The sequence below is a fragment of the Primulina huaijiensis genome, unplaced genomic scaffold (assembly GCF_012295235.1).
Source record: "Primulina huaijiensis isolate GDHJ02 unplaced genomic scaffold, ASM1229523v2 scaffold32015, whole genome shotgun sequence".
In the NCBI taxonomy this organism is placed as follows: Eukaryota; Viridiplantae; Streptophyta; class Magnoliopsida; order Lamiales; family Gesneriaceae; genus Primulina; species Primulina huaijiensis.
In genome coordinates, this window is record NW_027357518.1 from 262516 (window position 1) to 277869 (window position 15354).

Genomic DNA, 15354 nt, shown 5'->3' on the forward strand with positions numbered 1-15354 from the left:
GTTCAGTCGTTCGTATCTTTGACTGAATCATTTATTTATTTTCTAAATTAGTTATTTGAGTTAAATAATATGGAGTCATGTGAAGGAAAAATCTCGAGTTTCCTTTTTTGCGATAACATTGAAAATAAAAATATTTTATTGGTGGGTGACGTTTCTTATTCAAATCAAATAAACACGTTCAACACATCAAGATGATTAAGATAACCAAGTAAATTTAAATTACATTTAGTTTAATTTTTCTTTCTAAACCTGCTGAACCTCACTGCATATATGTACTGTGAAGACCGTGCAATATGGAAGTGCACCAATCTTGGAGGAGATTCATGCAGCTCAAAATCACTCTTCATTTGCACTTCAGGAAGCCAAAATCACTCACCATTACAGCATGAATATCAGATGTGTATTTCGAATCAAGAAGAGGCCACGTTCATTTGGGAGAGAAGAGTGTAATCATCCCTTTGACTAAGACATTAGCAACATTAAGGGAGTGATAAAAGCTTACCTTGTAGCTGACTATCCAAGCCTATATAAGAAGAACCTAGGTGGTAGTAATCCCACCTCACATACTGCAAAATCCCTCCCCGTAGCTACAGAAATTCGAAATGTAGCTGCTGGAAAACATGCCAAATTCGAAGCATTACAGCAGCCGAGTTCGAAGCTTTGTCGCGACCTTGTTCGAACGGAGTTCTTTTAACACGTCCTTCTAGCGTTTTAATCCAAACAAAATCATGTAAGTGGGTTTTTGATATTATTATATAAAATTGCACACTTATGTTTATTTTAAGTGGCTCTTGATATGTATATTTTTTTAATATATATGGTTAACTTATTTAATTATTTTTAAAGTGGACTTTTGAATATATATATTATTATATAAAATATTTGGCACACTTATTTTCTTTTTAAGTGAGTATGATATATTTCGAAAATAAATTAAATGTGACTTTGAAAATTCGATCGGAATGATATATTCGTTTCCATTTGGTATGAAATCCCTTGAATTATTCGTTGTTCGATATCAGTTATTCAGTTATAATATTTGAAAGCATGTTGAATTATTTGAAATGCACTGTAATGATTCGATTTAGAAATGGTAAAGGAAATTCCAAACTTTGATATGCTTTGTTTAGGCCCTGATGCGGTGGGTTATAATAACTGTTCTTTTGGCTTCGCCCCTTAGAGGATTAACATATAGGAGACTGATCAGTGAAATCATAGAAAATAAGATGATTTTCAGTGCTATATTCGTATTTGTGTTAGTATTTGATTCAACATACTTAATATTGAGATTTTGATAATTTATTCGTATGTATATCCTTGATATTTGTTATGTACGATCGGCCCTCATTTATTGAGTATTTCTCAAAATACTCACCCCTTACTTCCTCCTCACCCAGATAAGAATGAAGAGCAAATGGATAAAGAGGAGCAAGATCAATTTTGGGGATGGTAGAAGATCTCGAGTTATTCCAGAAGTTTTAAAGCTTAGTTTATGTTTATCGCTTCCGCACTATTAAAACATTTTAATCAGTTTATTTTGGTGTTTAAGTTGTAAAGACGATTCTTTTGTTGATTATGAGAAATAAACTTGTTTTGGTATATACTGTACTACGAGGCTTGTTGTTTGACGATTATGCGATTGTTAAGTAACGTCGGTGTCGACTAACCCTGATCTCGGGGCGTGACATGTACAATTATTGGATAAAAATTAACGAAGTGTTGAATAATTTGTAACAGTATTCAGTGTTTTTTGTCCGCTGAACCTGTTTCAGTTTGAGTTTGTATCTTTCGAACTACGGTTCCGTCCAACTGACCGAGAAACGTCATGGACATCACGACCCGGGGAAGATTGTGCCTCTGTCAAGTGTCACCCCAACCGGAGCAAGTACACACAGAAACGATGTCGCGTGAGAGCGACATACATAACTTCGGGGTAGTCACGGTGATGGATATACTAATTGAAGGCTTCACTGCAGGCGAAAAATAGTTATTGCTTGTTTGAGTTGTACGTGGATGGAAGACAACTAAAGCAAGCGAGCAAGGTTTACGAAATCGCCTTGGGATGTACAAATAGTGAAGCGAGTGCAAAGGCCTACCATACAACATATCCTTTCAAGATACATACATACATACATACATACATACATATATATTCAAATAATTATAATTAAATATACAGAAATGTAGAATTTTTAGTAATACTGTGTACAAATAATCAAGAATATGTATGTGTTCCCTCATCTCAAACATTACACGAGGTCTCCAAATTATATATGACCGTACGTTAATGTTTCTATGTAAAAATTATTTTGGAGGTTTAAATTAATATACGTTTTTTTTCTCGCGCAGGCTCACGCTTGATAAATTCTAAACTTATGAATTACCTATCTTCTATTTTCATTAAATTTTTTATCACATAAGGATGATAAATATGTATTTATCATTGAAATAATTAATAAATAAATATTTATGAAAATAATCAAAAATTTAACGGATATGAAAAAAAAAAATAACCCACATAATTTTTACTTCGTTGGACAAGAAAGAAACAGAATTCCCGTAGTTGTGTACATTGGAGCAATTACTGAATGACAGGTGATCATCTGTCCCCCATTTTCATGGATTGCTGGTTTGATACGTGGAATCACGATCTGACGTACGTACGACGAAACCAAAGAGTTCCCAAGTTGCCAACTATTCAAGAATCCTGCATGATCTAATGGTACTTTAGGGGTGAAGAGACTAACTCTAGGTTAAATATAGACTAAGGCGTAAAATTATTTGGCTAGCTATTATTAACTAGTTTAATGCCAGATAATAATATAATTGATGTTTAACTAAATGTTAATATGATTTGCATCGTTTAAAGTTTTTAATTAATCATAAATATGCTTTTTCAAAGTAATTACGATTATGGCGAATTTTTTAAAACAACGAATAGTTTAGAGCTTAATTCATTAACATGGGTTATAAAGAAATGATTATATATATGGCATGCATTATTATATACAATGGAGTAATTCAATGGCTGTCCTTGAGAATGTATCATTGAGCTTTTGAAGAAATTTACATACAACACTGTAAGATCTAGAAATGATAGCATTATTGAATATTGACATTGTCAAAGGTGTTGGTTTTTTTAGAGGGAAATTGGCCTTCAGTCCCCAGCCGTCGATTTTTTTGTGTTCAGTCCTTGGGTACTTTTTTAGTACCACATTTTCACATGAAGTGTAGCACATTTTATATGACATAGTACCACAATTTTGTGGGTAGGGAGTGAACCCAAAAAAATATTTTGATTGAGGATTTTTCACCAACTTCCCCTTTTTTTAGACTTTGTTTAGTTAAAACTAAATATATAAGTACAAATAAATGATTAATTGGACCGAAATTGTTTTTTTTTTTAAAAAAAAACGGCCCAACATATCTTTATTTTTTGATATAATGTCATCTTTAAGATATATAATGTATATGTATATTATATTATACAAGCAAAGAATATGAAAAATTACAATTTTGATCATATATATATTTGTCTCTTAATAATTTTTAGTAATCTATATTAACAAAATTTAGTTTATTATTGATCATTTCGAATTTTGGTAATTTTAGTAATTTTTTCGTGAGAGTGCTGATGTGGCGAGGAAAAATGATTAAAATTACTTTTTAAAAAAAACTCAAAAATAACATACAAAAACTCTCAATTTGAGCAATTGTCAACGCGAATATTTGGTGTGCTGATTGTCAATTTGAGCATCCTAAATCGCCACAAGGCTAGGCATGAAATGACACATATTGTGGACTTAAAGTGTCATAGTTAATTAGTTTACCAAGTCTATTAATTCTATTTAATGTTGACTTTACAAACCCAAGCTTGTGAAAGTTGAAGTCAAAATCATGGTTGGATACATGATGCGATCCATCCATCCAGTATTCAATAACATTATTAATTACTCGTCGGAAATCAAGTAAAATATCATTTATAAGAATTAAGCATCCAAGCTATGGGGCAACCGTGTGTGAGAATTATTCTATATTACAACTTAATCTTGAAGTAGTTTTTAAAAGCGTTTCAAAGATAAAGAAATGACAACTTTTAGATAAATTCAAGATCAATGTTTTAGGTGACTATTCTAATTCATCTTTGAAAAAAAAAAATAATAATTTCTATCAGTCACGTCCAATTATGAAAGGGTGGCTGTAATTTTTTCATAAAAGACGAATCAATAAGTATTTGTTTGTCCTCGGCTATCTTAATTTAATCTTCTCCTCATTTGACAAATAAATTTATATTTGCTCCAAATTCATAAAATCCAAATAGCTCATATTGTATTCCTTCCCAAGACCTAGTTAACATGTATAAATAGGCACCTACTACCACTGCCACCATTCCTCTGTAGGGAGTCAAATTTAATACATTCTGAGGCAGAAAAGGGATTTTTTTGCCTAAGAATTGTGATAATGGATGACACAAAATGTGAGCTTCATTTTGTTTTCTTGAACTATGATCCAGAGTATGAAAGGCTTCGATCTAGCAAGTAAATTCTTTCTCACCTTCACTGTGTGCTTCTTTGTGTGTGTGTGTGTTTTTTTTAAGCATACAATATTAATTTGACGGATACAACTTTTTTGGTTTGGTTATAATTGTGTAAAATTGTCAGAGCAAAGAGAGGCGGAAATGAACTTGATCTGTACTTGAGTAGAAAACATGACGAGGTTTTGGCCAAGAACTTCCAGCCCGGAACCTATAACAAAACCCTTTCTTTGGTCATCGTCGATGGCTTCGCCGTTGAAATTACGGATGATCAGGTTCGTGTATAGAACCAGGAGCGAAGCTGAGAAAAGCATTACTTACAAAATGAAAAAAAACGAAAGAAGAAATTCTAATATGTGTAGTATGTTGAGTCTAACTTTATTGGGATTGGCCCTCCTTACATAATTATGCTGTTATTTTATCACTTCTCTTGGTATTTCCATAAACTTATACTTTCTCTTCTGTGTTTGGATTTACAGGCAAATATACTCAGATCTGACAAAAAGGTGAGAATTGTGGAGAAAAATCAACAACTGCCTTAAATATTAATGATGAGAGGCCTTTTGAGTATTAGAGTAATTATGACCAAAATGGCATTTTCAAATGCTGTTGTTAAAAAAAAAAATGCTGTTGTTAAGAATATTTATTGAAGAAAAGAAGTTGGATTTATAATTAATATTATACAACTTCCTCCCAATTTTCAAACAATGTTGTTTAATGTAAGCTATTGGATCTTGTGATATATTATGGTACTTGAAATTAAATTATGATTCGCAAGATTTTCTTCAAACAACAGACATAATAATTTTATCCTATCGTAACTCATAATTTTTTTTTTTAAAAAAAAATTCGGCATGTAGTTCCATGTTTTTGTATATTTTTATTTCTAAAAAAGATCAAATATTTAGATGAGAATCGATTTAAATTGTACATGCTATGATTAATTACTATATAAATTTTTTTTAAATTCACTTTCTTGATTTTAGATCTACTTTAAAATTATATTTCTTTAATCTGAGGTAAAAAAATTTAAAATAAGAACTCTGGATTAAATGTTGAATTTTCTTCAACGCCGTGAAGTTAAACTTTGGTACGTCAATTTGTAGAATATGAATCTAATCTTACCGAATCAAATCAAGTACTGATTCCATCAATAAAGTACTATATAGTTAACCAAATATTTATTGGTCTTTTCTCCTCAAAAAAAATATTTTTTAAAAATCTTTCTAATTAATTTTAACAATTGCATGAACGTCCCCACAACTTNATTGGGAAATTAATTTTATTTTTGTTCTTGTAACATATACATTTTTAATTTGTGTTCAATTTATTGGTCAAGTTACAATTTTAGTCCACTTACTTGCACTTTCTTTTTTCAATTTTTTTTTAACCGAAGTGATGACTTAACATTTGATAAGTCAACAATAATGTTCATCGCCATATTAGCATTTTTTCATGATATGTCGTCATTTTCTAATGTCACATACGCACTCAAATGAAAAATGACTAAAAAAGTGCAAATTAATTGATTAAGACAGTAAATAAAACGACAATAAGTCAAAAATGAAAAAGCAACTAGCAGCAAAAGAGGAGAAATCAAACTGAGAAACCGATTGATAGAAAAAGAGTCAGTTTCACAAAATTAAAATAAATAGAATTATAAGCTAACAAGAAATAAAGTTTCACCAAAAAAACAACTAATCTGTGGCTGATCTAATAAATCTAAAAATATATTAGTGAAGGGAATTGGCCATGTTTTATATGTAGTCTTCACTAATCAAGAAAGGAATAATGCATGCACAACCAGTGGCTGATCTAGTAATCGGGTCATCACTTGAATCTGAAAATTATGCAAGAATTTTTTATTACAACTTGAGCAAGATATTTTTGTTATAACATGGATTTGAACTCACACCTCTCCTCGCATGGGTGAGATCTATGCTACACCACGAGGGCGGTGGCAAATATTTGCAAGATTTTTATGAAATCTAAAGTATCATTTCTGTAAATACGATAGATCACGCCTAGCTAGGAGTCGACATCCTCTAAGGACAAGCAAACGGTGAAAAAGAAGAGAGAAGAAATTAGAAGGGCAGATTCCTGCAGCTTAGCAATGAGTCTCTTGTCGAAGCTTAGCATCAACAAATTTGGTCATATCAATATGGGATGTGATACATTATTTCATGTACAATCGCATTTCAGAATCACACTTTATATAGTTAAGGTTACAAGGAGAACAAGACACGATTTCTCCCACTGTGCTTCCATTCAACAAAGTTCGAAACGAAAAAGGCTGCCATATATCTTTTTTTTTTCCTTCGTGGGGGGTCCTCTTCCTGCTCCAACTATTGCCCACATCACATGCAATGATGCGATTTTAAACTACAAAAAAATGTCCCCGCATTTTCTTTTTATATTCCATCCCCACAAGAATTATTTTCTTACAGGTTTTGTCATGATTTCACTCCCGCGGTTTTGTTTTTATTGTTCAAATATGTATTCTTTGAACTGGTGCGTGTGTTTGTGTACATATATAATTTTTGTAGGAGATAGATCTGGGATTGCACAACAGTAGAAGACAGTATATATTTTATGTATTTTGTGAGGTAAAATTTATATTTCATAAAAATAAAGATAAACTGAGAAAATTAATAAATATAGCTAGCATTTCTTGGGTTATTTTGTTCATGAAATTTGGATCGAAATTAAGTTTAATCATGTTTGACTTATTAGGTTAACTATGTATTGTAATGAGGTTATTATTCTAATTAGTAAAAATATAATATAATACAGAATAAACTAAAACTACTTCCAGATCATATCCCTACTGAGTCAGTGATAAGTGGAGTAGTGTGGATTTTTTCATGCTCTATATTTTAAATTAATTTATGACCAGAATTCGTTTACTAAAGATATATAATACACCCTTGGTGACCAAACATTAAATTTTATTTAAATGAAAATATATATATATATATATATAGTAGTGTGNACCGACCACATCGCTCATCCCAAATATAATTTCTTGTCTATCATATATCCAACAACCGTGTTCATCTTTGTGTTCATCAATGTGATGATACTCATTTATTAGATAAACAATTTTGTATGTTTTATCACATTGAATAGGTGCTATTGGTGGACACAAATATGGACAACATAGTTAAAATATATACGCGTGTACGCGCGCGAGATATATATATCTGTGTGTGTGTGTGTGTGTGAGTGTGTGTGCGTGTTGAAAAAATCTAATGGATGTACGCCTAATAATAATGTGTTAAGATTTAGACTTGGACATAACTCAACCCCAAAAACTAGTTCAAAAAGTAAGATTGTTCAAGTCTATATATATAACTTTTTATAACTTAATCCAGCCGATCTGAGATATTTAACATAATACAAACAGAAATATATATGAGGTAAAATGTGTGTTCCAATATAATAAAGGCTGTAGCAAAACAAGATTTGTTCCTTCTCCCTGTAGAGCCTCTGGCCTCAGCCATTCATCACTTCATTATAACAACATAATAACAACATAATGTGATTATAGCTAACATCAGAAGCCCTTGAGGGAGAGGGGCCAACTAAATGATTTGAAATCATACTCAATTCTCTCGTTCGTATTACGAATATTTGGCTCCCTATAACATGCCACACACACACGCGCGCATATATATAAAAACTTGTGTGAGACGGTCTCACAGGTCGTATTTTGTGAGACGGATCTCTTATTTGGGTCATCCATGAAAAAATATTACTTTTTANGAAATATTTTTTTTTTTTTTATCGCAAATTTGTAGGGTTTTCATATCTTTGGCACTATTGGAACCCACGTACGTACATACCCCATATCCTATCCTATTTTTAAAAGGTCGAAGATTTGCTAAAAAGATTAAAGTCAAATCGTCAGATATGCTTTATATCCAATGGATCGAATTGACAGATCTTTATATCAATAATGAGGCTCGATCTAATTAAAAATACATCAAATGTAATCATAAATTTGGTAAAATTCAAAATCATCTTTCACATTTGAAACCAATTTCAAAATCATCCTGACATTTTTAAATGACTTCAGCGACATCCTTCATGTTAAAAATAAGACTAATTGTTTACTTTTTTAAGTTGTTCGATTTAAATGTCCTTTAATCTTTTTTTAATAGTGTAAAAAACATAATTATTCAATTCAAATAAAATAATAATAATAATAATTTCGATAAAATAAATTAATATTTTGTAATAATATGTTGGTTGTGATAATTATCCCTGCTATCAGAGCGATTAAACCGTAGCGCTCAGGTTGTCGTACGGTTTAAAGATTTGAGTTGCACAATTAACACTACTTATAATTTTTGATAAATCGACAAACGTTAGATCTATAATTGATATCAGAGAAAATATCATGAGCTCGATTCATATTAGTAGCAATGAGTGTAATTTATTGAGTGAATGATGTTGGATACAATAATTATTCCTATTAGGAGAGCATGTTGTTATACGTTTTATAATATTTGAGTTGCACTATTACCATTCGTTATAATTTTTGGTAAAGCGAATTGTACTTGGTTCTACATAACATAATAATTTTTAAATGTTAATAATTATCAAAATAAATAATAAAAAAAGATTAAAATTTAGTGGACAAAATTTGAAAGATATATATAACAAAATATAACATAATTAAAATTTTCGAACAAAAATCTAATAATATTGATACAAAAAGATAAATAATTATATAAAATTAATCAATAATAGTAATACTATTGCAAATATTTTTTATAAATAATAAAAAAACACAATTATTTTGTATATAATTATTCTATATTTTATTATATTTATGTTTCAAATCTTGACCACTAAATTTTATATATATATTTATTTTGTATTTGATAAATATAATAATTTAGTGTATGATTTAAATTAAAAATATTTATTATATTATTAATTTATTTTATATAATTAGTTATTTTTATCAATGTATTGTATATTTTTTAATCAACATTATTCAAATAAGATAGAAGGGAATTTAAGTAAAACAATTTTAAAAGATAAATAATTGGTCTAATTTCTATCCTTAAATAGAGATGAGAGATGAGGTATGAAATTAAAATAATTTGATAATAAAAGGCAAAATAGATATCGCACTCCTTAATTAATAAATTTACATTTTTAAAATATGCATGATGTGTTTATTTCATTTTCTGTGGTATTGATGTGTTTTACACTCAAAATCTTAAGTTCAATATAACTAGCTAAGTCGTACTGAAATCAACTAATGGATACATCAATCTCCATTACCACGTACTGCATGCGAAACCTATGGTTGTGAAACTATTCAGATTTTTCTATAGTCCAAAGCAAAATTGATATGGAGTTGTTTCACAAGTGTCGTGAATTTAGCTCTCTGAAGCCTTTCATTGTGATGCCTTCTACATGGTGAATTTTTAGGGCACGAATATAATGGCGCGTTACGAGATCATACCTTTCTGCAAGCTATGGTCCCTGTTATGTTTGTGCAAGTAAAAAAGCATATACTCTGTTTATGTTTACTATTGAACTGCTTTTAATAAAGGATGAAAATTCAATAATGTCAAAGCTGAGAAATTAATTAGGACTTTGATGCATACTACTAGTTAGAGATTCTTACAAGTTTATTGGCTTATTATTAACTTTTCTGTTTCATTTATTAATTAATGCTCAGTTGTATTAAAGTCTCTGGTTGAAATTATTGCCTATGGGAAGTGAGAATTGTACCAAACTTTGGATATTTCATATGACCTGCTGTTTTTTCTTGAAGGGTAGTAAAGATGGACTCTGTCCACTAATACAAGTTGGAAACTGTAATGAAGAAAGTGAAATGCGTTAACTCGTTATATGTGATTGATGGTGGCGATCACTCTTTCAAAATCGAGAAGAAGTATCCGCAGTCTGTTGGATGATCCAATCAAGAAGAAAAAGAAAACAAAGCTGTTGAGGCAATAGCAACGTTTGTTTCTATACTCTTAAGGAAAAGCTAATCTCTTGGTATTGAACTCTAATTCGCCTGAAGATCGAACATTTCACAAGGACGTTTCTTGGTCTTAAATTTTAATGTGGTCGCTTTCGGGAAAAACTTTTGTTACTTTCTTTTGTGATGTTAATATGTAAGTAATTTGTAGGGAACCTATACTTGGTAGTTTTAAGTTTCTAAACAGTGTTTACTTTTCTATTTTCTTGAGAAGTTACAGATATTGCCCAAAAAAAAAGGTTGCAAGGGAATATGATTCTGTTTGATCTTCTTGTCAATTTTACTTGCTGCATTTATTATTTAATTTAATAATGCCCCGATGGTTAAACTGATTTAGACACCTTCAACGTAGATCCATTAAAGAATTAATAAGATACAAATAGCACGACTTTACATGAAATAAAGAGGTGTTCACTCCACGACTTCAGGTGTAGATTAGTGTCATTAACATTGGTCCATGACATATTATAAACATCGAATCAAGTAAAGTTTCAACTAGATTGATGCTAAAACTTGCCATCATTACTATACGTTTAGTAAAAGTAGATGCAAAGTCTGATTTAACACAAAGCAAGAGAGTCTCTTTATTCCAAGAATCAGTATTTATATGTAAGATAAGTCATTCAAACCGTATCACTAACCAAAAAAGCAGAGCTTTCTTTGCCTTCATTTTTATCCTATGGCCTCAATCAAGAACCACAGGCCCTCAGAGCAAACTAAAACCAATAATAACAACAAGGGTTCTTTTACTAACAAAGTGAAGGAAATGGTGCGATCCGCTCGTAAAATATTCACTCATCAACAACACCCAGAATTTGTCGCAAATAATCACAAGCAGAATTTTCCGTCCACTGGGACTGCACAATATGGTGCAAAAACAGAGGAGAAGAATATAAAAAAACCAGAAGGGAGTGGAGGAAATTGTATGCCGAAAATGCGGGAACGCCTGAAGAACAAGAAGAACAGGGAAGATAGCCATACCAACAGTTCGAGCAGCAGTCACAGTGATGATGAGAAGAAATCTAAAAGAAAGGTGAACTCAGTGCGACTCTTTCCACCCCAATCTTTGTTGTTACTATTATTCATTTATCGGGAATCTGAAGTGATTGTTCAATATCACTAAAATACCACTGAGCTTTATATTTTGTGGATGCAGAATCAAGAGACGGGTGCCTTCAAGGGCCGAGAGAGGTTGTCTCGTCTGTATGAGAATTTTATACAATAAAGGGAATACCGTATATTTCTATGAAAACAATATAATATAACCATATTATTACATTAATAAATAATATATTATGGCCATTAAACGAGGATGATGGTATGGGAAGCAAAAAAAAAATTTAATTCATACAAAAAATGATTAAACAAGATAAAACTAATAATTATTCGCCAATATTAAAAAAATTGGATATCATGTTGCCAAATTGTGATCGACCATTAGCTTCCAATAAACTTATTTAAAGTTGATGTTTACTCCATCCACATAAATACCTCTTCTAGACGAAATAGAGTAACAATCCAACTTGTAAATGAAATGAGCATAAAACAAAATCGTTTTCAGTCACATCTTATCTTGTTCTTGCGTACAAAATTACAACTCTGCGCTTTTTTTTTAAGTAATTAAAAAGAGATTTAATTCATTAGAAATTAACTATTCTGGAGTATTTAAGTAACTTTTATAAATTTTGCAAAATTTGGTCCTCATATTTACAATTTATAGGTTTGATCCCTTTTTTTTTTTCCAAATTTGATTGTATATGATCACCAAAGTTTTCTATCAAGACTCTAATGGTCTTCCCAGAAAATGGGTGAGATAATTACATTTAAGGTTTATTTCTAGATTTAAGAAAACACTCCCTTTTTAAGGTTTGTCAAAGATATCAATCGTTAATTTGGCGATAAAAGTTCAACCTTCTAAAAAAATACTACAGTCTAGAATTCAATTTTCTTGTTCATCAGAAAGAGATCGTAATATTTTCAAAACAAGAAAAAGAAAAGAAATTGTAATCTCCTTGATTGATTTTTACATGTGCAAAACGACGTCGTGATGGGTAGGGAACACGAGCGACCCACCGATCGTGGCCCTCTCATTTACTCAATGATATCAAATAACGCGGCATTTGAATATTCTTGTTGCCTTATTATAAAAAAAAAATTCCATCACTTTCTTCAAAATTAAAATACTCCACACTTGATTCTTTTTTGAGTTTTGAATTGGTCAGATTGAACTTTCCACTCTTTCTATTATTATAGGTCTTGTTTGTTGCGTAAATATATTTTCGTCCACTACCTTATTATCATAGGCTAACGTGATTCATACTCGATATACAGTGAAGTATAAAGATTGCGAGTTCATATCATCATATAGAAAGATGTGAGATTAGGTCAACACCTCCCATACAAACTTCTGATTCAACTTTTTTTTTATTGCCAAGTGAATTTTTTAGTTTTTTGAGTCAGATGAGTTCTTACTAAATTCATTTGATGACTCGAAAACTTTCCGACCAAGTACATTAATTTAATTATCATCCTATGCTTCTTGACACTCAATAAATCACAAAACAAATGTGATTTTCTTTAATCTAAACTTCAGAACTATGGTAGAAGCTTAAAATACACGTGTTGTCTAAATTGTGTCACTCACATTCTTTCCCAAATCAAAATTTTCAATCTAAATTCAACCTAGTTGTGAATGGCCCTGGTGACTCTTTGATCTAAACCGTTCTACAAGCCTACTCGAAATTGAGAAGTTCATGTTACTTGCTCTACGTTAAGACTTAAGAGTAGCAAGCAGGGAAAAGAGAGGTTTGAATTGGTCTACACTTGACTTTTCGCTACTCTCCTAACTATCCCATTATTTATTAATAAGATTTATGACCAAAGATTGGTCCATGCAGAAAAAATACTCGGTTTCTCGGTCAAAGTTCAACACTCCCTTCATTCTTTTCTTTTCTCAGGTTTCTTTAAATTCAAAAGCTTCCACTTTCTACTTCATCGGAACTCCTTTATATNCATCTAAAACACCCTACTTCACAGCAGAAAAAACTGCCTTAAAAAAATTTAAAGAGCCCACAATTAGTCTTATGCATGCTGTTTTATCCAGTTACCTAATTTTCTTAACTTTCCAGATCCTAGTCTTTCTTATATTTATGAACTAAAACTGATTCTGCTGTATAACTTGAGTAGTTATACTGTTTTACTGTTCCGTAGAGCTAAGTGATCAACTGAGATTTGTTCAAGGATAAATCCATATTTCCTACACGAGAACAGGCAGGGAAAAAAACAAGAAATGGAGAGTCCTGTGAACTGGGAATATAAGACACTTATCAATGAGCTCACTCAAGGAATGGAGAAAGCGAAGCAGCTTCGGTTTCATCTGTGCACGACGTTTCAAAACCAACCTCAAGACTTGCTAATGCAGAGGATTTTGTCTTCTTATGAGAAGGCTCTGTTGATTCTGAAATGGACGGGATCAAAACAGCAAGATCAAGTTGTTATGACAGCGGCAACATCAGTTGCGCTCGAGTCTTCAGTATCGGTTGATGGAAGTCCAAGAAGTGAGGGTTTGAACAAGAATTTCGGGGATCATCAGGATTACGTGAATCCCTCAAAGAAAAGGTGAAATTCGAATAAAGATGGAAATTTATTTGACGTTGTTTGTGTGTATTTGCGTGTGTGTTGACTCTGTTACTTGATTTAATATGACAGAAAGCTGCAGCCCACTTGGACAGAACAAGTGAAAGTAAACTCTGAAAGTGGAGTTGAAGGCCCTACTGATGATGGATTTAGTTGGAGAAAGTATGGGCAAAAGGACATTTTGGGAGCTAAATATCCGAGGTATACTCTCTGTTTCCTACTCGGAACGCATTTATTCACTAAAAAAACGTGCACACTTGTACTCATCAAGTGTTTTCACATGTGAGGAGGGCTGATCAAGAAGAGGGGCAAGGTGGACAACCGTCCATTGAACTAGAATTTTTTTCGAAATGCACACTTGTTCCTATATATTATTGTTCTTATCCGAACAAAACTGATGCAAATGGATCCATTTTGTAGGAGCTACTACCGATGTACGTACCGTCTGGTTCAAGATTGTTGGGCGACGAAGCAAGTGCAAAGATCCGATGACGATCCAACCACGTTTGATATCACCTACAGAGGAACACACACTTGCAACCACTCCACTATTGCAGTCCCACCAGCAGCATCACCTGAAAAACAAGAAATGAAAAATGATATTTCTCACTGTTCTCATCAACCACAACAGCTTAACCAGACACTTTCCAGCTTGAAATCTAACCTCAGAGTCAACACTGAGGATTTAAACAATAATGAAACATCGGCCCACTTCTCTTTTCCATCAACATTTGCATCCTATGACAGCGAAAATTGTTATTTTCCATTATCTGATCTTGTTAATGGTAACCACCAGGGCACGTATTTAAGAACATATTCGCCACTGTTTTTATCTCCAGCCGTATCAGAGTCGAACTACTTCACTACAGGGACTTATAACCCAATAAAGAGCAATCGGGGAGGTGCTAATTTGCGGCATTCAGAAGCTGATGTTGCTGAGATAATGTCGGCCCATGCTTCAACAACTAATTCCCCGATTGGAGGCGTGGAGTTCTCGATTGATCATGTTGATCTCGACCCAAACTTCCCATTCAACACCACAGAATTTTTCACCAATTCAAACTTTGAATGTTGAAAATTATAGGAAATAAAGTGGCCCTTCTGCTACCTTGGTGTGTGGTCTTTGAAGGGTTTAAAATCCGAGGAAGATAATTATAGCATATATATTCAGTGTTCA

General features: G+C 32.0%; 1 protein-coding gene across 1 annotated transcript; it reads left to right on the forward strand.

Annotated features, from left to right (window-relative positions):
- The first annotated feature begins 13559 nt into the window (after positions 1-13559).
- Positions 13560-15354, forward strand: LOC140968033 (probable WRKY transcription factor 53). Its single transcript, XM_073428873.1, has 3 exons — positions 13560-14159; positions 14250-14378; positions 14598-15354. The coding sequence occupies exons 1-3, from the start codon at positions 13831-13833 to the stop codon at positions 15250-15252; spliced, it is 1113 nt and encodes a 370-aa protein (XP_073284974.1). The 5' UTR covers positions 13560-13830; the 3' UTR covers positions 15253-15354.